The sequence below is a fragment of the Oncorhynchus keta genome, chromosome 6 (genome assembly GCF_023373465.1).
Source record: "Oncorhynchus keta strain PuntledgeMale-10-30-2019 chromosome 6, Oket_V2, whole genome shotgun sequence".
NCBI lineage: Eukaryota > Metazoa > Chordata > Actinopteri > Salmoniformes > Salmonidae > Oncorhynchus > Oncorhynchus keta.
In genome coordinates this window covers 12,139,451-12,161,757 of record NC_068426.1, presented here as the reverse complement: position 1 = coordinate 12,161,757, position 22,307 = coordinate 12,139,451, and the positions used below count along the sequence as shown (strand labels likewise).

At 44.4% G+C, this 22,307-nt stretch overlaps 1 protein-coding gene and 1 long non-coding RNA gene across 13 annotated transcripts in view; one reads left to right on the top strand and one right to left on the bottom strand.

Moving 5' to 3' along the window:
* Positions 1-22,307, bottom strand: part of LOC118375471 (dachshund homolog 2-like) — a 299,459-nt gene that overhangs the window by 136,086 nt on the left and 141,066 nt on the right. For 8 of the 12 annotated variants that reach the window (XR_008138989.1, XR_008138990.1, XR_008138991.1 and 5 more), the window contains exon 3: positions 1,994-2,146. Coding sequence is in view for 8 of the 12 variants with exons in the window: in XM_052520716.1 (XP_052376676.1) it covers positions 1,994-2,146 (153 nt within the window). In the remaining 4 variants the exon portion in view is untranslated. The remainder of the gene's footprint in view (positions 1-1,993; positions 2,147-22,307) is intronic. The other 4 variants (XM_052520721.1, XM_052520722.1, XM_052520724.1 and 1 more) reach the window with 1 other exon arrangement.
* LOC127930705 (uncharacterized) lies at positions 5,977-7,078 on the top strand. The gene is made up of 3 exons (XR_008138993.1): positions 5,977-6,157; positions 6,212-6,343; positions 6,542-7,078. It is a non-coding gene; the product is annotated as an uncharacterized LOC127930705 (long non-coding RNA).

Genomic DNA, 22,307 nt, shown 5'->3' with positions numbered 1-22,307 from the left:
TGTGTCTGTGTGGCTCTGGGTGGTATAGAGAAGGCTTTCTGCATCTGCTATGGCTCTGGGTGGTATAGAGAAGGCTCTCTGTGTCTGTGTGGCTCTGGGTGGTATAGAGAAGGCTTTCTGCATCTGCTATGGCTCTGGGTGGTATAGAGAAGGCTCTCTGCATCTGCTATGGCTCTGGGTGGTATAGAGAAGGCTCTCTGCATCTGCTATGGCTCTGGGTGGTATAGAGAAGGCTCTCTGTGTCTGTGTGGCTCTGGGTGGTATAGAGAAGGCTTTCTGCATCTGCTATGGCTCTGGGTGGTATAGAGAAGGCTCTCTGTGTCTGTGTGGCTCTGGGTGGTATAGAGAAGGCTTTCTGCATCTGCTATGGCTCTGGGTGGTATAGAGAAGGCTCTCTGCATCTACTATGGCTCTGGGTGGTATAGAGAAGGCTCTCTGCATCTGCTATGGCTCTGGGTGGTATAGAGAAGGCTCTCTGTGTCTGTGTGGCTCTGGGTGGTATAGAGAAGGCTTTCTGCATCTGCTATGGCTCTGGGTGGTATAGAGAAGGCTCTCTGCATCTGCTATGGCTCTGGGTGGTGTAGAGAAGGCTCTCTGTGTCTGTGTGGCTCTGGGTGGTGTAGAGAAGGCTCTCTGCATCTGCTATGGCTCTGGGTGGTGTAGAGAAGGCTCTCTGTGTCTGTGTGGCTCTGGGTGGTATAGAGAAGGCTTTCTGCATCTGCTATGGCTCTGGGTGGTATAGAGAAGGCTCTCTGTGTCTGTGTGGCTCTGGGTGGTATAGAGAAGGCTTTCTGCATCTGCTATGGCTCTGGGTGGTATAGAGAAGGCTCTCTGCATCTGCTATGGCTCTGGGTGGTATAGAGAAGGCTCTCTGCATCTGCTATGGCTCTGGGTGGTATAGAGAAGGCTCTCTGTGTCTGTGTGGCTCTGGGTGGTATAGAGAAGGCTCTCTGCATCTGCTATGGCTCTGGGTGGTGTAGAGAAGGCTCTCTGCATCTGCTATGGCTCTGGGTGGTGTAGAGAAGGCTCTCTGTGTCTGTGTGGCTCTGGGTGGTATAGAGAAGGCTTTCTGCATCTGCTATGGCTCTGGGTGGTATAGAGAAGGCTCTCTGCATCTGCTATGGCTCTGGGTGGTATAGAGAAGGCTCTCTGTGTCTGCGTGGCTCTGGGTGGTATAGAGAAGACTCTCTGTGTCTGTGGTGGTGCCTCTGTTTACCAGCCCACTGCCACACGTACTGTTAGTCACACACACTGCCATCACCTCCATCTAAAGGCACAGTCAGCTCGCAGACATTAAGGACGTCCGAAGCCTCAATAAAATAAGGCTAAAGAGAAAGCAATGCGTGGGCCAGAATCAATTACCCGTAGTGGAGCTGAGCAACCATGGACAGAGAGACATGGACAGAGAGACATGGACAGAGAGACATGGACAGAGATACATGGACAGAGAGACATGGACAGAGATACATGGACAGAGAGACATGGACAGAGAGACATGGACAGAGAGACATGGACAGAGAGACATGGACAGAGAGACACGGACAGAGAGACACGGACAGAGAGACATGGACAGAGAGACATGGACAGAGAGACATGGACAGAGAGACATGGACAGAGATACATGGACAGAGAGACATGGACAGAGAGACACGGACAGAGATACATGGACAGAGAGACACGGACAGAGAGACACGGACAGAGATACATGGACAGAAAGACATGGACAGAGAGACACGGACAGAGAGACATTTACAAGGAGACAAAACGTTCTGCAGACACATGCGTGGGCTGTTAAATACTGGCTGTTAGTTTGAACACACATCTGTCATGATTCGGGGGCTATGAAATCAATATTTTCATGTAAGTTGGCAGTCATAATAATTATGTGAATGATCTTTATTTTAAGGGTATTTTTTATGTATACTGTTATACTTTCCTGTTCACTGTGCCTCAGTAGTTAGCTGTGATAAACAATCAAGTATGGATGTCTAACCTGTGTTGGAGTTGAGCTCGTCGTTCTCCGACTCGGTCCCGTTCTGGCTGCCGGCTCCGTGCAGGTTGTTCATGGCCATCAGCTTCATCTTCTGCAGCTTCATAGCCTCGGCCATCGCTGCAGCCGTCAGCCCTGCAGGACAACACATAAATACTGTACACAAATCAAAAGCATACACAGCAAGGAAAAATACACACATCTAAAGACAACACACAAGCTTATTTGCATTTTGATAAAGCTTAGATATCTATATGCCCTACAAAGAAATAAGCTGAGAAGGTGCAGCTACTGAGCTGGACAGATGTTCATAGCCCTGTAATAAAGACATCTAAAGCTATTTGGAGTAGAACACAACTTGGATGATGTGTCATGCTTTTTTCATTTCAGTTCCTCTCAGTCTAAGCATGTGTACTTGGTCTTCAGAGATATTTCTATAGAGGAGCCAGAGTGAGGCTCTAGCTGGCCCGAGGCCTCCCCTGACCCCACCCACCCAAGCTGAGCTGAGCTGAGCTGAGCTGAGGGGAGATGGGCGACTGGTGGTGGTGGTAGGGAGGATCCCTGGTGGTGGTGGTAGGGAGGGTCCCTGGTGGTGGTGGTAGGGAGGGTCCCTGGTGGTGGTGGTAGGGAGGGTCCCTGGTGGTGGTGGTAGGGAGGGTCCCTGGTGGTGGTGGTAGGGAGGATCCCTGGTGGTGGTGGTAGGGAGGGTCCCTGGTGGTGGTGGTGGTAGGGAGAGTCCCTGGTGGTGGTGGTAGGGAGGGTCCCTGGTGGTGGTGGTAGGGAGGGTCCCTGGTGGTGGTGGTAGGGAGGGTCCCTGGTGGTGGTGGTGGTAGGGAGGGTCCCTGGTGGTGGTGGTGGTAGGGAGGGTCCCTGGTGGTGGTGGTAGGGAGGGTCCCTGGTGGTGGTGGTGGTAGGGAGGGTCCCTGGTGGTGGTGGTAGGGAGGGTCCCTGGTGGTGGTGGTAGGGAGGGTCCCTGGTGGTGGTGGTAGGGAGGGTCCCTGGTGGTGGTGGTGGTGGTAGGGAGGGTCCCTGGTGGTGGTGGTGGTAGGGAGGGTCCCTGGTGGTGGTGGTAGGGAGGGTCCCTGGTGGTGGTGGTAGGGAGGGTCCCTGGTGGTGGTGGTGGTAGGGAGGGTCCCTGGTGGTGGTGGTAGGGAGGGTCCCTGGTGGTGGTGGTAGGGAGGGTCCCTGGTGGTGGTGGTAGGGAGGGTCCCTGGTGGTGGTGGTAGGGAGGGTCCCTGGTGGTGGTGGGGAGGTTCCGTCCCTGGAGAGCCCTCTTTTCCAGACTCTCTAAGAAACCCAGCTACCTTCAGCTCATCAAGGGCTCCACAGCCCCGGAAGCCATCATCACTCTGTCCAATTAGGCCCATAATTAATTCAATTAGACGACGGAAGGACACATTAAGTAATTCATTAAATGACGATACCTTGCCTCCTTGCTTTGCCGTGATCTAAATTTCTTTTCAAATCATCTTTTTTTCTTTCCTCCCAGGTTCACACACTATGTGTCACCTTGATCTAATTCGTTAACTGAATCGCCTCCAACGGTATGTATGGTGCGTCAAGAAAAAAAGACAGAAAAAAAAGATGTTCATTAATTGATCATTTAATTTTGTTTCTGTGAACATGAACACTTCAGTCACTCCTGTGGAGGGAAGAGAGTCTGATCACTACTCGATAAAAACACCAAAGGAAGAAAATGAACCGTGCCGCTCTCATCGGCCAATGTTTATCAATTCCACTACACACAGTAAAGCCAAATAAACCAGCAAATGATTCTAAGTTGAAAAAAATATAGACAGGCACAGATAGAGTGGGAGAGGAGAGGGAAGGGGAGCGGGGTTAGGACAAATGAATCTCCGTTCTTACATTTATATTCAAAAAACAAGCCTCCTATTTTTATGCATCCCGGGCCACTCTCTTCTAAGCCTGCCTGAGGAAACAGGCTAAATGTTTTCAATAGCTATATTTAAACAAAATGTCATGATGATTGATTCATTTGATTATGAGTTCATTTTGTTGCCTAATCCCACAGACTTGTCAGAGGCACAGCTGCAGCAGCTTGAAGAGGAAACTCAAACCTCTGAATTAGCTGTGGACGTGTGGCCGGGGAGAGGGGGAGAAACAGCTGCAGTAGCATGGAGGGAGCACCACGTCAACCCTGCTAATGCCCTAAAAGCTTGGAATAAACATCCGTACAGCCAGCTTTATTTTTGGTGGGATTTGAGAGTGCGCTTGGGAGAAAATACATGCATGCTTGAAATTTCTCCTGACGCAAATGACTGTATAGAGATGACAGATCCAGAAGGTTTGGGAGAGCTAGGAAACATTCCCATATCTGATCATATGATCTTGTAATGCTTCTAGCCCACTATAGTCACCGAGGATTACTGGTTAGCATACATTAAATTGATTTATACGAAACTGCAAATTCCAATTTAATGCTACGTTAATTTAAAATCCCTTCTTAAATGTACGTATGTAAACTTAGCAAGTAATATTCATATAGATTATTTCAGGGGCGTAACTTTCACCGGGGACAGGGGTGACATGTCCCCCCCACATTCTGAAATTCTATTTTCACCCCCCCCAGTTTTATCATTGGAATGTGATACAAAACAAAGTAATGGTGTGCTTTAGGGCCATGCGGGCGCCTCCGAGCGGTCCAGTAGACTGTTTTGAGTGTTTATCCAACTGGATAAAAAATGTCCCCCCACACTTCTAAAACCAAAGTTGCACCTCTGGATTAAGTACATGAACATGATGAATTTGCAAGCCAAACTATGGTAGCTAGGCTACGGTAGCTAGGCCACAACACTCTGCTTGTTCTGTCAGAAAGCAGATGTAATGAAAATAACACATATCTTATCTTGTCTTATTGGTCCTCACTGTAAATTAACTAAAATCTCTTGTCTGTGTCTCTGTGATCTTTCATCACTGTTTTTGCTCACTGTCAGCTAACTTTCAATGAGGACAGGTTCATTTACATATTGGGACACTGAAACTTTCTCCATCTCTTAAAGGGAGAGTAAGAGAGTGTTCTTCTCTGGCCTGTGAGGAGTGCTATTGTGGAAACATAGCCTGTTTAGGGTCAGTCAGTGCAAAGGGAAAGCTCTTTCTGAGAGGGTGACAGTGTTCCAGAGATGACAGTGTTCCAGAGATGACAGTGTTCCAGAGATGACAGTGTTTCAGAGATGACAGAGTTCCAGAGATGACAGTGTTTCAGATATGACAGTGTTCCAGAGATGACAGTGTTTCAGAGATGACAGTGTTCCAGAGATGACAGTGTTCCAGAGATGACAGTGTTCCAGAGATGACAGTGTTTCAGAGATGACAGTGTTCCAGAGATGACAGTGTTCTAGAGATGACTGTTCCAGAGATGACAGTGTTTCAGAGATGACAGTGTTCTAGAGATGACAGTGTTCCAGAGATGACAGTGTTTCAGAGATGACAGTGTTCTAGAGATGACAGTGTTCCAGAGATGACAGTGTTCTAGAGATGACAGTGTTCCAGAGATGACAGTGTTTCAGAGATGACAGTGTTCTAGAGATGACAGTGTTTCAGAGATGACAGTGTTTAGAGATGACATTGTTCCAGAGATGACAGTGTTCCAGAGATGACAGTGTTTCAGAGATGACAGTGTTCCAGAGATGACCGTTTTTCAGAGATGACAGTGTTTTACAGGTGAAAAAGTGCTTCAGATTTTCTCATGATATACTACAGTGTTGGGATTAGTTACATGAAACAGTAATATTTTCCATATTCAAACACACCGAATGCAACAGTGTGTTTTTTAAGAAAAATATTTACAAAATAAAATTAAAATAACACTAACGAGGCTATATACAGGGGGTACCGGTACAGAGTCAATGTGTGGGGGTACAGGTTAGTCAAGGTAATTGGAGATATTACCTCATGTAGAGAGTTATTAAGTGACTATGGATAGATAATAACAGAGTAGCAGCAGCAACAACAAAAAGGAGGGACAATGTAAATAGTCCGGGTAGCCATGCTGTTCAGCTGTCTTATGGCTTGGAGGTAGAAGCTGTTCAGCTGTCTTATGGCTTGGAGGTAGAAGCTGTTCAGCTGTCTTATGGCTTGGAGGTAGAAGCTGTTCAGCTGTCTTATGGCTTGGAGGTAGAAGCTGTTCAGCTGTCTTATGGCTTGGAGGTAGAAGCAACAACAAAAAAGGAGGACAATGTTCAGCAGTCTTATGGCTTGGAGGTAGAAGCTGTTCAGCTGTCTTATGGCTTGGAGGTAGAAGCTGTTCAGCTGTCTTATGGCTTGGAGGTAGAAGCTGTTCAGCTGTCTTATGGCTTGGAGGTAGAAGCTGTTCAGCTGTCTTATGGCTTGGAGGTAGAAGCTATTCAGCTGTCTTATGGCTTGGAGGTAGAAGCTGTTCAGCTGTCTTATGGCTTGGAGGTAGAAGCTGTTCAGCTGTCTTATGGCTTGGAGGTAGAAGCTGTTCAGCTGTCTTATGGCTTGGAGGTAGAAGCTATTCAGCTGTCTTATGGCTTGGAGGTAGAAGCTGTTCAGCAGTCTTATGGCTTGGAGGTAGAAGCTGTTCAGCTGTCTTATGGCTTGGAGGTAGAAGCTGTTCAGCTGTCTTATGGCTTGGAGGTAGAAGCTGTTCAGCTGTCTTATGGCTTGGAGGTAGAAGCTGTTCAGCTGTCTTATGGCTTGGAGGTAGAAGCTGTTCAGCTGTCTTATGGCTTGGAGGTAGAAGCTGTTCAGCTGTCTTATGGCTTGGAGGTAGAAGCTGTTCAGCTGTCTTATGGCTTGGAGGTAGAAGCTGTTCAGCTGTCTTATGGCTTGGAGGTAGAAGCTGTTCAGCTGTCTTATGGCTTGGAGGTAGAAGCTGTTCAGCTGTCTTATGGCTTGGAGGTAGAAGCTGTTCAGCTGTCTTATGGCTTGGAGGTAGAAGCTGTTCAGCTGTCTTATGGCTTGGAGGTAGAAGCTGTTCAGCTGTCTTATGGCTTGGAGGTAGAAGCTGTTCAGCTGTCTTATGGCTTGGAGGTAGAAGCTGTTCAGCTGTCTTATGGCTTGGAGGTAGAAGCTGTTCAGCTGTCTTATGGCTTGGAGGTAGAAGCTGTTCAGCAGTCTTATGGCTTGGAGGTAGAAGCTGACCTAGACTTGTTACGTTTCACAAAAGTAACGTGTTCTATTACTTTGTGTTACTTTCATGAAAAAGTAATGTGCCCTCTCCTCTATACATTACTATGGACAGCAGCTGTCTCCAAACAGCCTTTCTCCGTTACCTCGAGAACTGGAACAAGCCGAGATCAGAAGTGTTAGTTGACAAATGAACTATAATAATATTACCCAATCCGTTACTTATAAAAGTCATCTGATTATATAAAGCGTTACTTTACTCCGTTGCTCATAAAAGTAATCTGATTACGTAACACTACTAACGCGTTACCCCAAACACTGACCACAGGCAAGATTATAGAAGCTCTGACTGACATGAGAGAGAGGCAATCAACATCCACTGTCTAACAGACCACATTGAGAACATAAAACAGCAAGACAGAGAAACAACACACACAATCGTTGCATTGTCTTTACACATTTCCCCCTCCCGATTTGACATTAAAGACGAGCCTGTGAGATCAAACAGGACACGTAACAGTAATTGATGTTTGAGTAAAGTCACGACCCACGGAAATGGGAGCCTGCGGATGAAAGGGGAGCGGCTTTTTCCAGGGGTGGACAAACAGATATCTTCTTGTTTGCCTTTAATAGAGCTCCTGAGATATAGAGGACCCCTGGCTCTCAGTGTCAGCCCTGCCAGATGAGCGTAGGGCAGTCAGGCACATCGGATTGGAGCCATCCATCCTCCCTTTCTCTTCACGTCAGACTTGGAGGGGCCATTCTTGCGTCTAATCGTTAACCTGGCTGGGATGATCTGGGGCGGAGTCCCAGCCTGTTACCCTGGGCAGGTTACAGAAGCTCTTTGTGGTCTCTGTGGGGTCAGACACAGGCCAGATACAGCCTGAATTCCTCCTGTACATTCAGTCTTATTGGCTGTTGTCAGGCCCGGTCCAAAATGGTGTCTGTTTAACCGAAGGTGGTTAACTGGAGACGTTTTAATAAAGACGCTAGAATTTGGTCGTCAGTTTGGGTGTTGATTGTGCAACAGACATTGACACTGGAGGAAGACGGAGTATGAATGTATGCAGGCATTTTACCTTTACACAGAACCTTGTGTCTATCTCCTCCTGTCATTATAATGCATGGTTATCATCATGGAGCCTATACCACGGTGGGCCGGGTACTGTCTAAAGTACTGGATGGACCAGTCACATAGATAGAGTCAGTGTGTGAAGCAGCGATGTCCATATGTAGTATATGGACAATATGGACACTTGAGTGATCCTCAACTCTCTGCCGGATGCATTATTGCATTTTACGTTTGTCCTTCTCAGCGAGGAGAATAACATGCCAGGAAAAGGGACGTGAGGAAGAGACAGAGAGCAGTGGGGTTGAAGTGAGGCCCACAGACTGCGCCTTTGATTCTCAACACAGTAAAAATAACTTCCCTATTCAACGTTTTGAAGTAAACTGAGATTGCGAGAAGGAAGTGGGGTTATAGGGTATACTGTATTTAACTGTGGGGTTAGGGTATATTGTATTTAACTGTGGGGTTAGGGTATACTGTATTTAACTGTGGGGTTAGGGTATAATGTATTTAACTGTGGGGTTAGGGTATACTGTATTTAACTGTGGGGTTAGGGTATACTGTATTTAACTGAGTGGGGTTAGGGTATACTGTATTTAACTGTGGGGTTAGGGTATACTGTATTTAACTGTGGGGTTAGGGTATACTGTATTTAACTGAGTGGGGTTAGGGTATACTGTATTTAACTGTGGGGTTAGGGTATACTGTATTTAACTGTGGGGTTATAGGGTATACTGTATTTAACTGTGGGGTTATAGGGTATACTGTATTTAACTGTGGGGTTAGGGTATACTGTATTTAACTGTGGGGTTAGGGTATACTGTATTTAACTGTGGGGTTATAGGGTATACTGTATTTAACTGTGGGGTTAGGGTATACTGTATTTAACTGTGGGGTTATAGGGTATACTGTATTTAACTGTGGGGTTAGGGTATACTGTATTTAACTGTGGGGTTAGGGTATACTGTATTTAACTGTGGGGTTATAGGGTATACTGTATTTAACTGTGGGGTTAGGGTATACTGTATTTAACTGTGGGGTTAGGGTATACTGTATTTAACTGTGGGGTTAGGGTATACTGTATTTAACTGAGTGGGGTTAGGGTATACTGTATTTAACTGTGGGGTTAGGGTATACTGTATTTAACTGTGGGGTTAGGGTATACTGTATTTAACTGTGGGGTTATAGGGTATACTGTATTTAACTGTGGGGTTAGGGTATACTGTATTTAACTGTGGGGTTAGGGTATACTGTATTTAACTGAGTGGGGTTAGGGTATACTGTATTTAACTGAGTGGGGTTAGGGTATACTTTATTTAACTGTGGGGTTAGGGTATACTGTATTTAACTGTGGGGTTAGGGTATACTGTATGTAACTGAGTGGGGTTAGGGTATACTGTATTTAACTGAGTGGGGTTAGGGTTTACTGTATTTAACTGTGGGGTTAGGGTATACTGTATTTAACTGTGGGGTTAAGGTATACTGTATTTAACTGAGTGGGGTTAGGGTATACTGTATTTAACTGTGGGGTTAGGGTATACTTTATTTAACTGTGGGGTTAGGGTATACTGTATTTAACTGTGGGGTTAGGGTATACTGTATTTAACTGTGGTGTTCGGGTATACTGTATTTAACTGTGGGGTTAGGGTATACTGTATTTAACTGAGTGGGGTTAGGGTATACTGTATTTAACTGTGGGGTTAGGGTATACTGTATTTAACTGTGGGGTTAGGGTATACTGTATTTAACTGAGTGGGGTTAGGGTATACTCTATTTAACTGTGGGGTTAGGGTATACTGTATTTAACTGAGTGGGGTTAGGGTATACTGTATTTAACTGAGTGGGGTTAGGGTATACTGTATTTAACTGTGGGGTTAGGGTATACTGTATTTAACTGAGTGGGGTTAGGGTATACTGTATTTAACTGAGTGGGGTTAGGGTATACTGTATTTAACTGTGGGGTTAGGGTATACTGTATTTAAATGTGGGGTTAGGGTATACTGTATTTAACTGTGGGGTTAGGGTATACTGTATTTAACTGAGTGGGGTTAGGGTATACTGTATTTAACTGAGTGGGGTTAGGGTATACTGTATTTAACTGAGTGGGGTTAGGGTATACTGTATTTAACTGAGTGGGGTTAGGGTATACTGTATTTAACTGTGGGGTTAGGGTATACTGTATTTAACTGTGGGGTTAGGGTATACTGTATTTAACTGAGTGGGGTTAGGGTATACTGTATTTAACTGAGTGGGGTTAGGGTATACTGTATTTAACTGTGGGGTTAGGGTATACTGTATTTAACTGTGGGGTTAGGGTATACTTTATTTAACTGTGGGGTTAGGGTATACTGTATTTAACTGTGGTGTTCGGGTATACTGTATTTAACTGTGGGGTTAGGGTATACTGTATTTAACTGAGTGGGGTTAGGGTATACTGTATTTAACTGTGGGGTTAGGGTATACTGTATTTAACTGTGGGGTTAGGGTATACTGTATTTAACTGTGGGGTTAGGGTATACTGTATTTAACTGTGGGGTTAGGGTATACTGTATTTAACTGTGGGGTTAGGGTATACTTAGGGTATTTAACTGAGTGGGGTTAGGGTATACTGTATTTAACTGTGGGGTTAGGGTATACTGTATTTAACTGAGTGGGGTTAGGGTATACTGTATTTAACTGAGTGGGGTTAGGGTATACTGTATTTAACTGAGTGGGGTTAGGGTATACTGTATTTAACTGTGGGGTTAGGGTATACTGTATTTAACTGTGGGGTTAGGGTATACTGTATTTAACTGTGGGGTTAGGGTATACTGTATTTAACTGAGTGGGGTTAGAGTATACTGTATTTAACTGAGTGGGGTTAGGGTATACTGTATTTAACTGAGTGGGGTTAGGGTATACTGTATTTAACTGAGTGGGGTTAGGGTATACTGTATTTAACTGTGGGGTTAGGGTATACTGTATTTAACTGTGGGGTTAGGGTATACTGTATTTAACTGTGGGGTTAGGGTATACTGTATTTAACTGAGTGGGGTTAGAGTATACTGTATTTAACTGAGTGGGGTTAGGGTATACTGTATTTAACTGAGTGGGGTTAGGGTATACTGTATTTAACTGAGTGGGGTTAGGGTATACTGTATTTAACTGTGGGGTTAACTGGGTATACTGTATTTAACTGTGGGGTTAGGGTATACTGTATTTAACTGAGTGGGGTTAGGGTATACTGTATTTAACTGAGTGGGGTTAGGGTATACTGTATTTAACTGTGGGGTTAGGGTATACTGTATTTAACTGTGGGGTTAGGGTATACTTTATTTAACTGTGGGGTTAGGGTATACTGTATTTAACTGTGGTGTTCGGGTATACTGTATTTAACTGTGGGGTTAGGGTATACTGTATTTAACTGAGTGGGGTTAGGGTATACTGTATTTAACTGTGGGGTTAGGGTATACTGTATTTAACTGAGTGGGGTTAGGGTATACTGTATTTAACTGTGGGGTTAGGGTATACTGTATTTAACTGAGTGGGGTTAGGGTATACTGTATTTAACTGTGGGGTTAGGGTATACTGTATTTAACTGTGGGGTTAGGGTATACTGTATTTAACTGAGTGGGGTTAGGGTATACTGTATTTAACTGTGGGGTTAGGGTATACTGTATTTAACTGAGTGGGGTTAGGGTATACTGTATTTAACTGAGTGGGGTTAGGGTATACTGTATTTAACTGTGGGGTTAGGGTATACTGTATTTAACTGTGGGGTTAGGGTATACTGTATTTAACTGTGGGGTTAGGGTATACTGTATTTAACTGAGTGGGGTTAGGGTATACTGTATTTAACTGTGGGGTTAGGGTATACTGTATTTAACTGAGTGGGGTTAGGGTATACTGTATTTAACTGAGTGGGGTTAGGGTATACTGTATTTAACTGTGGGGTTAGGGTATACTGTATTTAACTGTGGGGTTAGGGTATACTGTATTTAACTGAGTGGGGTTAGGGTATACTGTATTTAACTGAGTGGGGTTAGGGTATACTGTATTTAACTGTGGGGTTAGGGTATACTGTATTTAACTGAGTGGGGTTAGGGTATACTGTATTTAACTGAGTGGGGTTAGGGTATACTGTATTTAACTGAGTGGGGTTAGGGTATACTGTATTTAACTGTGGGGTTAGGGTATACTGTATTTAACTGTGGGGTTAGGGTATACTGTATTTAACTGTGGGGTTAGGGTATACTGTATTTAACTGTGGGGTTAGGGTATACTGTATTTAACTGTGGGGTTAGGGTATACTGTATTTAACTGTGGGGTTAGGGTATACTGTATTTAACTGTGGGGTTAGGGTATACTGTATTTAACTGTGGGGTTAGGGTATACTGTATTTAACTGAGTGGGGTTAGGGTATACTGTATTTAACTGAGTGGGGTTAGGGTATACTGTATTTAACTGTGGGGTTAGGGTATACTGTATTTAACTGTTGGGTTAGGGTATACTGTATTTAACTGTGGGGTTAGGGTATACTGTATTTAACTGTGGGTTAGGGTATACTGTATTTAACTGGGGGTTAGGGTATACTGTATTTAACTGAGTGGGGTTAGGGTATACTGTATTTAACTGTGGGGTTAGGGTTACTGGTATTTAACTGTGTGGGTTATACTGTATTTAACTGTGGGGTTAGGGTATACTGTATTTAACTGTGGGGTTAGGGTATACTGTATTTAACTGTGGGGTTAGGGTATACTGTATTTAACTGTGGGGTTAGGGTATACTGTATTTAACTGAGTGGGGTTAGGGTATACTGTATTTAACTGTGGGGTTAGGGTATACTGTATTTAACTGTGGGGTTAGGGTATACTGTATTTAACTGTGGGGTTAGGGTATACTGTATTTAACTGTGGGGTTAGGGTATACTGTATTTAACTGAGTGGGGTTAGGGTATACTGTATTTAACTGTGGGGTTAGGGTATACTGTATTTAACTGTGGGGTTAGGGTATACTGTATTTAACTGTATTTATTTAACTGAGTGGGGTTAGGGTATACTGTATTTAACTGTGGGGTTAGGGTATACTGTATTTAACTGAGTGGGGTTAGGGTATACTGTATTTAACTGAGTGGGGTTAGGGTATACTGTATTTAACTGTGGGGTTAGGGTATACTGTATTTAACTGTGGGGTTAGGGTATACTGTATTTAACTGTGGGGTTAGGGTATACTGTATTTAACTGTGGGGTTAGGGTATACTGTATTTAACTGTGGGGTTAGGGTATACTGTATTTAACTGTGGGGTTAGGGTATACTGTATTTAACTGAGTGGGGTTAGGGTATACTGTATTTAACTGAGTGGGGTTAGGGTATACTGTATTTAACTGTGGGGTTAGGGTATACTGTATTTAACTGTTGGGTTAGTGTATACTGTATTTAACTGTGGGGTTAGGGTATACTGTATTTAACTGTGGGGTTAGGGTATACTGTATTTAACTGTGGGGTTAGGGTATACTGTATTTAACTGAGTGGGGTTAGGGTATACTGTATTTAACTGTGGGGTTAGGGTATACTGTATTTAACTGTGGGGTTAGGGTATACTGTATTTAACTGAGTGGGGTTAGGGTATACTGTATTTAACTGTGGGGTTAGGGTATACTGTATTTAACTGTGGGGTTAGGGTATACTGTATTTAACTGTGGGGTTAGGGTATACTGTATTTAACTGTGGGGTTAGGGTATACTGTATTTAACTGAGTGGGGTTAGGGTATACTGTATTTAACTGAGTGGGGTTAGGGTATACTGTATTTAACTGTGGGGTTAGGGTATACTGTATTTAACTGTGGGGTTAGGGTATACTGTATTTAACTGTGGGGTTAGGGTATACTGTATTTAACTGAGTGGGGTTAGAGTATACTGTATTTAACTGAGTGGGGTTAGGGTATACTGTATTTAACTGAGTGGGGTTAGGGTATACTGTATTTAACTGAGTGGGGTTAGGGTATACTGTATTTAACTGAGTGGGGTTAGGGTATACTGTATTTAACTGTGGGGTTAGGGTATACTGTATTTAACTGTGGGGTTAGGGTATACTGTATTTAACTGTGGGGTTAGGGTATACTGTATTTAACTGTGGGGTTAGGGTATACTGTATTTAACTGTGGGGTTAGGGTATACTTTATTTAACTGTGGGGTTAGGGTATACTGTATTTAACTGTGGTGTTCGGGTATACTGTATTTAACTGTGGGGTTAGGGTATACTGTATTTAACTGAGTGGGGTTAGGGTATACTGTATTTAACTGTGGGGTTAGGGTATACTGTATTTAACTGAGTGGGGTTAGGGTATACTGTATTTAACTGTGGGGTTAGGGTATACTGTATTTAACTGAGTGGGGTTAGGGTATACTCTATTTAACTGTGGGGTTAGGGTATACTGTATTTAACTGAGTGGGGTTAGGGTATACTGTATTTAACTGAGTGGGGTTAGGGTATACTGTATTTAACTGTGGGGTTAGGGTATACTGTATTTAACTGAGTGGGGTTAGGGTATACTGTATTTAACTGAGTGGGGTTAGGGTATACTGTATTTAACTGTGGGGTTAGGGTATACTGTATTTAACTGTGGGGTTAGGGTATACTGTATTTAACTGTGGGGTTAGGGTATACTGTATTTAACTGAGTGGGGTTAGAGTATACTGTATTTAACTGAGTGGGGTTAGGGTATACTGTATTTAACTGAGTGGGGTTAGGGTATACTGTATTTAACTGAGTGGGGTTAGGGTATACTGTATTTAACTGTGGGGTTAGGGTATACTGTATTTAACTGTGGGGTTAGGGTATACTGTATTTAACTGAGTGGGGTTAGGGTATACTGTATTTAACTGAGTGGGGTTAGGGTATACTGTATTTAACTGTGGGGTTAGGGTATACTGTATTTAACTGTGGGGTTAGGGTATACTGTATTTAACTGAGTGGGGTTAGGGTATACTGTATTTAACTGAGTGGGGTTAGGGTATACTGTATTTAACTGTGGGGTTAGGGTATACTGTATTTAACTGTGGGGTTAGGGTATACTGTATTTAACTGTGGGGTTAGGGTATACTGTATTTAACTGTGGGGTTAGGGTATACTGTATTTAACTGTGGGGTTAGGGTATACTGTATTTAACTGTGGGGTTAGGGTATACTGTATTTAACTGTGGGGTTAGAGTATACTGTATTTAACTGTGGGGTTAGGGTATACTGTATTTAACTGTGGGGTTAGGGTATACTGTATTTAACTGAGTGGGGTTAGGGTATACTGTATTTAACTGAGTGGGGTTAGGGTATACTGTATTTAACTGTGGGGTTAGGGTATACTGTATTTAACTGTTGGGTTAGTGTATACTGTATTTAACTGTGGGGTTAGGGTATACTGTATTTAACTGTGGGGTTAGGGTATACTGTATTTAACTGTGGGGTTAGGGTATACTGTATTTAACTGAGTGGGGTTAGGGTATACTGTATTTAACTGTGGGGTTAGGGTATACTGTATTTAACTGTGGGGTTAGGGTATACTGTATTTAACTGAGTGGGGTTAGGGTATACTGTATTTAACTGTGGGGTTAGGGTATACTGTATTTAACTGTGGGGTTAGGGTATACTGTATTTAACTGTGGGGTTAGGGTATACTGTATTTAACTGTGGGGTTAGGGTATACTGTATTTAACTGTGGGGTTAGGGTATACTGTATTTAACTGTGGGGTTAGGGTATACTGTATTTAACTGTGGGGTTAGGGTATACTGTATTTAACTGTGGGGTTAGGGTATACTGTATTTAACTGTGGGGTTAGGGTATACTGTATTTAACTGTGGGGTTAGGGTATACTGTATTGAATTCACCTTTGGAATTTCCAAACAACGGAACAAGGAAGAGATGAATGGACAACAAAGAGTGATGGCTGTGAGGCCTAATCAAACCCTTCTGAATTCTACGAACGTGGTGAAAATCCCAGAAAATCAGCTAAATGGAGGTGGCCATTAAATCCAGGATTACCTGCAGCTCGTGCTGCTCTGGGCCTGTCCACATTGTCCCTCATATTGTATCGTTACGGTACAACATACAGTACTATCTCTGTGCTACAAAATGGCCCCTATCTCATGTCAGTTGAGTATCCCAACCAAGACATTAAACGAGCCACTTTGGGCTTTCAAATGCAAGCTTAGTTGAACGCAAGGTCCAAAGATTTGAGAATCTTTGAGTTGGTGGGAGCAGAGTGTGATAACAAACAATGTATTTAGTCTTAAATTGAGGCATGGCATTATGAGAGAACACGGAGCAGTAGGAGACGTGGGAGAAGGGTGCCACTGTCTTGTGCGCACACACACACACACACACACACGCACGCACGCACTCACGCACGCACACGCACGCACGCACTCACACACTCGCACTCACACACACGCACACACACGCACACACAAACACACACGCACGCACGCACACGCATACACACACTGACCACTTCAACACATTTAAGGGCACATGATGTCATATACTGTACCGGTCATCAAAGACTGAACTACTTTTAAGACACCACCATTGACCCGTCTCTCCCTCAAACAACATATAAAATATTCTCCAGTCAAATACCAATGACAGACAGATTTTTGCATGTTACAATAAGACAATATAAAATATTGATTTATATGTTATCCTGATCTTTGATCACACATCTGTCAATCAATCACTGCTATCTGTGTGTGTACTGTTGACATTGTGAGGGGTGTACAGGGGACACACTAAGCAGCCATTGATTGGACTCTTTTAACACATCAGCTGAATCCCAGAAGTGCCTTTGGAGGAGAGTGTGAAAAGGCCCAGTGAGAGTCCCTGCCTGTTTGTGTTTGCATGACACGGGCTGGGGAGGAGATTGTCTTCTTGAACCTAACCAACCAACCAACATCTCTCTCCCTCCCTCTCATTCTGCCTCTCTCTCACTCTCTTCCTCTCTCCATTCTCTCTCTCTCTCTCTCTCTCTCTCTCTCTCTCAATGCATCACCAACATCTCTCTCTCCCCCTCTCGATCAATTGTTTTATATTTTTATATTCTTATATTCTTAAAAAATTATTAACTCGCTCTCTCTCTCTCTCGCTCTCTCTCAATGCATCAACAACATCCCTCTCTCTCTCTCTCTCTCTCTCTCTATCTTTTAAGGCTTTTAACTGAAAAGTGGCTATTAAATTCTGGTGTGAATTACATCTGTGGGGGGAATGCGTGAGGTGAATTACATCTGTGGGGGGAATGCGTGGGGTGAATTACATCTGTGGGGGGAATGCGTGGGGTGAATTACATCTGTGGGGGGAATGCGTGGGGTGAATTACATCTGTGGGGGGAATGCGTGGGGTGAATTACATCTGTGGGGGGAATGCGTGGGGTGAATTACATCTGTGGGGGGAATGCGTGGGGTGAATTACATCTGTGGGGGAATGCGTGGGGTGAATTACATCTGTGGGGGGAATGCGTGGGGTGAATTACATCTTAGAAGCAAATCCTTACATCTTTGCATTATCCCTTTGTGTGTGTGTGTACATACATGTGTTTGTGTGTGTCACCGTGTGTGTGTGTGTGTGTGTGTGTGTGTGTGTGTGTGTGTGTGTGTGTGTGTGTGTGTGTGTGTGTGTGTGTGTGTGTGTGTGTGTGTGTGTGTGTGTGTGTGTGTGTGCGCGTACGTGTGTGTGTGTGTGCACGTGTGTACGTGTGTACGTGTGTGTGTGTGTGTGTGCATGCGCGTGTGCGTGCTTGTGTGTGTGTGTGTGTGCGTGCGTGCGCGTGCGTGTGTGTGTGTGTGTATGTGTGTATGTGTGTGTGTGTGTGTGTGTGTGTGTGTGTGTGTGTGTGTGTGTGTGTGTGTGTGTGTGTGTGTGTGTGTGTGTGTGTGTGTGTGTGTGTGTGTGTGTGTGTGTGTGTGTGTGTGTGTGTGTGTGTGTGTGTGTGTGTGTGTGTGTGTGTGTGTGTGTGTGTGCGTCGTCCAAGTGGCCACAGGACACCAGCAATAATTAGTAGACGCAGCAGCAGCAGCTTGCAGTTTTATATTACATCAAGGTAAAATGACACTGCTAGAGGAGGAGGTTACTTCTAGTAAACGGGAATACACTGTTAATTAACTCCCTGCTGTTCTGAGCAGGGCCTGTTCTGGGCCTGGTTTGGTCTGTTTTGGGCTGGGGCTGTTCTGGTCTGTCTAGGCTGGTCTGGTTGGTCTGTTTTGGGCTGGGCCTGTTCTGGTCTGTTGGTACGTGGGAGTGCTGATTTGGACGTGTCATCACTAGTGCCCTGGCGGGGAGGTGGGCCATGGGTGGCCGTGAAGAAGTAGACTACTAACCCTGACTCTGTACAGGGCTGTAGGGCTGTAGGGCTCAGGTCAGGGATCAGGATGCAGGCAGTCAGGCTTTATGAGGGACGAGACCCAGAGTTTCTCCTGACAAGGGATGCCAGAGCACGACTGGAGTTATAAACCCAGAAGCACACTCACAGCAGAGTGAATTCATGCCTGCGTGTCTCTGTGTGCGTTATTGGTGTTATTTTCTGCATCATCAATGCACCTAGCACACCACTGTTGCATTTGTGGCCGTCTGCAGCGAGTCCGGAGAGGGAGAGGGAGCTGAGACTGGCACTGATTTCAGGCATCCCTTTAACCTCAGGAACTCGTTAATATTTCATGAAAAGAGCCACTAGAGTCCTCAGTGGCTGACTCACAATATCACGACTTAGCAGAAATAAATGGACCAGGTCTTCAAAGAGTAACAAGGCTTTGCTCAGTGGGCAGAAATTGAACGGAGAGCACTTTTCTTCCCATCATATAAACTCTCTCTCTCTCTCTCTCTCTCTCTCTCTCTCTCTCTCTCTCTCTCTCTCTCTCTCTCTCTCTCTCTCTCTCTCTCTCTCTCTCTCTCTCTCTCTCTCTCTCTCTCTCTCTGTCTCTCTCTCTCTCTCTCTCTCTCTCTCTCTCTCTCTCTCTCTCTCTCTCTCTCTCTCTCTCTCTCTCTCTCTCTCTCTCTCTCTCTCTCTCTCTCTCTCTCTCTCTCTCTCTCTCTCTCTCTCTCTCTCTCTCCCTGTCTCTCTCTCCCTCTCTCTCTCAATTCAATGGGCTTTATTGGCATGGGAAACAAGTGAAATGGATCATCCAAAGTGAAATAAACACCATCTCTCTCTACATCTGTGTCCATCTGCACCTACATATCTCTTCCAACCTGTATGTGTCTCCACCTGTCCTTTATCACTTTCTCTCACTCATTCTTCATGTCGCTCCGTCCCAGTTCACTGAAATATTTTTGTCTCTGTGTCTCTGGCTTGTCACCTAACTTATCACCAACACACCTTCCTGTCACAACCTGACACTAAGGAACACCTATGTGAGAATGCTATTCATTGACTACAGCTCAGGGTTCAACGCCAGAGTATCCTCAAAGCTTATCAATAAGTTAAGGACCCTTGGACTAAACACCTCCCTCTGAAACTGGATCCCGGACTTCCTGAAGGGCCGCCCTCAGGTGGTAAGGGTAGGTAACAACACAACCGCCATGCTGACACTCAACACAGGGGCCCTCAGGGGTGCCTATAGGGAGGAGGTCAAAGACCTGACCGTGTGGTGCCAGGACAACAACCTCTCTATCAATGTGATCAAGACAAAGGAAAAAGAGGACCGAGCACGCCCTTATTCTCATCGATGGGGCAGTAGTGGAGCAGGTTGAGAGCTTCAAGTTCCTTGGCGCCCACATCACCAACAAACTAACATGGTACAAGCACACCATGACAGTCGTGAAGCAGGCATGAAAAAACCTATTCCCCCTCAGGGGACTGAAAAGATTTGGCATGGGTCCTCAGATCCTTAAAAGGTTCTTCAGCTGCACCATCGAGAGCATCCTGACTGGTTGCATCACTTTCTGGTATGGCAACTGCTCGGCCTCCTACCGCAAGGCACGGCAGTGGGTAGTGTGTACGGCCCAGTACATCACTGGGGCCAAGCTTCCTGCCATCCAGGACGTCTATACCAGGCGGTGTCAGAGGAAGGCCCTAAAAATTGTCAAAGACTCCAGCCACCCTAGTTATAGACTGTTCTCTCTGTCTGCTACCTCACAGCGAGCGGTACCGGAGCTCCAAGTCTAGGTCCAAGAGGCGTCGAAACCGCTTCTACTCCCAAGCCATAAGACTCCTGAACAGCTAATCAAATGGCTACCCTGACTATTTTCTTTAATAACCCTGCCTATGTGTACATAATTACCTCAATTACCTCGACACCGGTGCACCCGCACATTGACTCTATACTGGTACCCCCTGTATATAGTCTCCACATTGACTCTGTACTGGTACCCCCTGTATATAGCCTCCACATTGACTCTGTACTGGTACCCCCTGTATATAGCCTACACATTGACTCTGTACTGGTACCCCCTGTATATAGCCTCCACATTGACTCTGTACTGGTACCCCCTGTATATAGCCTCCACATTGACTCTGTACTGGTACCCCCTGTATATAGCCTACACATTGACTCTGTACTGGTACCCCCTGTATATAGCCTCCACATTGACTCTGTACTGGTACTCCCTGTATATAGCCTCCACATTGACTCTGTACCGGTACCCCCCTGTATATAGCCACCACATTGACTCTGTACTGGTACCCCCTGTATATAGCCTCCACATTGACTCTGTACTGGTACCCCCCTGTATATAGCCTCCACATTGACTCTGTACTGGTACCCCCTGTATATAGCCTCCACATTGACTCTGTACTGGTACCCCCTGTATATAGCCTCCACATTGACTCTGTACTGGTACCCCCTGTATATAGCCTCCACATTGACTCTGTACTGGTACCCCCTGTATATAGCCTCCACATTGACTCTGTACTGGTACCCCCTGTATATAGCCTCCACATTGACTCTGTACTGGTACCACCTGTATTTCGCCCCGCTATTGTTCTTTTCTGCGCTCCTTAATTATTTGTTATTCTTATCTTTTACTTTTTTGGGGGGTATTTTCTTAAAACTGCATTGTTGGTTAAGGGCTTGTACTGTCAGTAAGCATTTCACTGTAAGGTCTACTACACCTGTTGTATTCAGCATTTCACTGTAAGGTCTACTACACCTGTTGTATTCAGCATTTCACTGTAAGGTCTACTACACCTTTTGTATTCAGCATTTCACTGTAAGGTCTACTACACCTGTTGTATTCAGCATTTCACTGTGAGGTCTACTACACCTGTTGTATTCAGCATTTCACTGTAAGGTCTACTACACCTGTTGTATTCAGCATTTCACTGTAAGGTCTACTACACCTGTTGTATTCAGCATTTCACTGTGAGGTCTACTACACCTGTTGTATTCAGCATTTCACTGTAAGGTCTACTACACCTGTTGTATTCAGCATTTTACTGTAAGGTCTACTACACCTGTTGTATTCAGCATTTCACTGTAAGGTCTACTACACCTGTTGTATTCAGCATTTCACTGTGAGGTCTACTACACCTGTTGTATTCAGCATTTCACTGTAAGGTCTACTACACCTTTTGTATTCAGCATTTCACTGTAAGGTCTACTACACCTGTTGTATTCAGCATTTCACTGTAAGGTCTACTACACCTGTTGTATTCAGCATTTCACTGTAAGGTCTACTACACCTGTTGTATTCAGCATTTCACTGTAAGGTCTACTACACCTTTTGTATTCAGCATTTCACTGTAAGGTCTACTACACCTGTTGTATTCAGCATTTCACTGTAAGGTCTACTACACCTGTTGTATTCAGCATTTCACTGTAAGGTCTACTACACCTGTTGTATTCAGCATTTCACTGTAAGGTCTACTACACCTGTTGTATTCAGCATTTCACTGTAAGGTCTACTACACCTTTTGTATTCAGCATTTCACTGTAAGGTCTACTACACCTGTTGTATTCAGCATTTCACTGTAAGGTCTACTACACCTGTTGTATTCAGCATTTCACTGTAAGGTCTACTACACCTGTTGTATTCAGCATTTCACTGTAAGGTCTACTACACCTGTTGTATTCAGCATTTCACTGTAAGGTCTACTACACCTGTTGTATTCAGCATTTCACTGTAAGGTCTACTACACCTGTTGTATTCAGCATTTCACTGTAAGGTCTACTACACCTGTT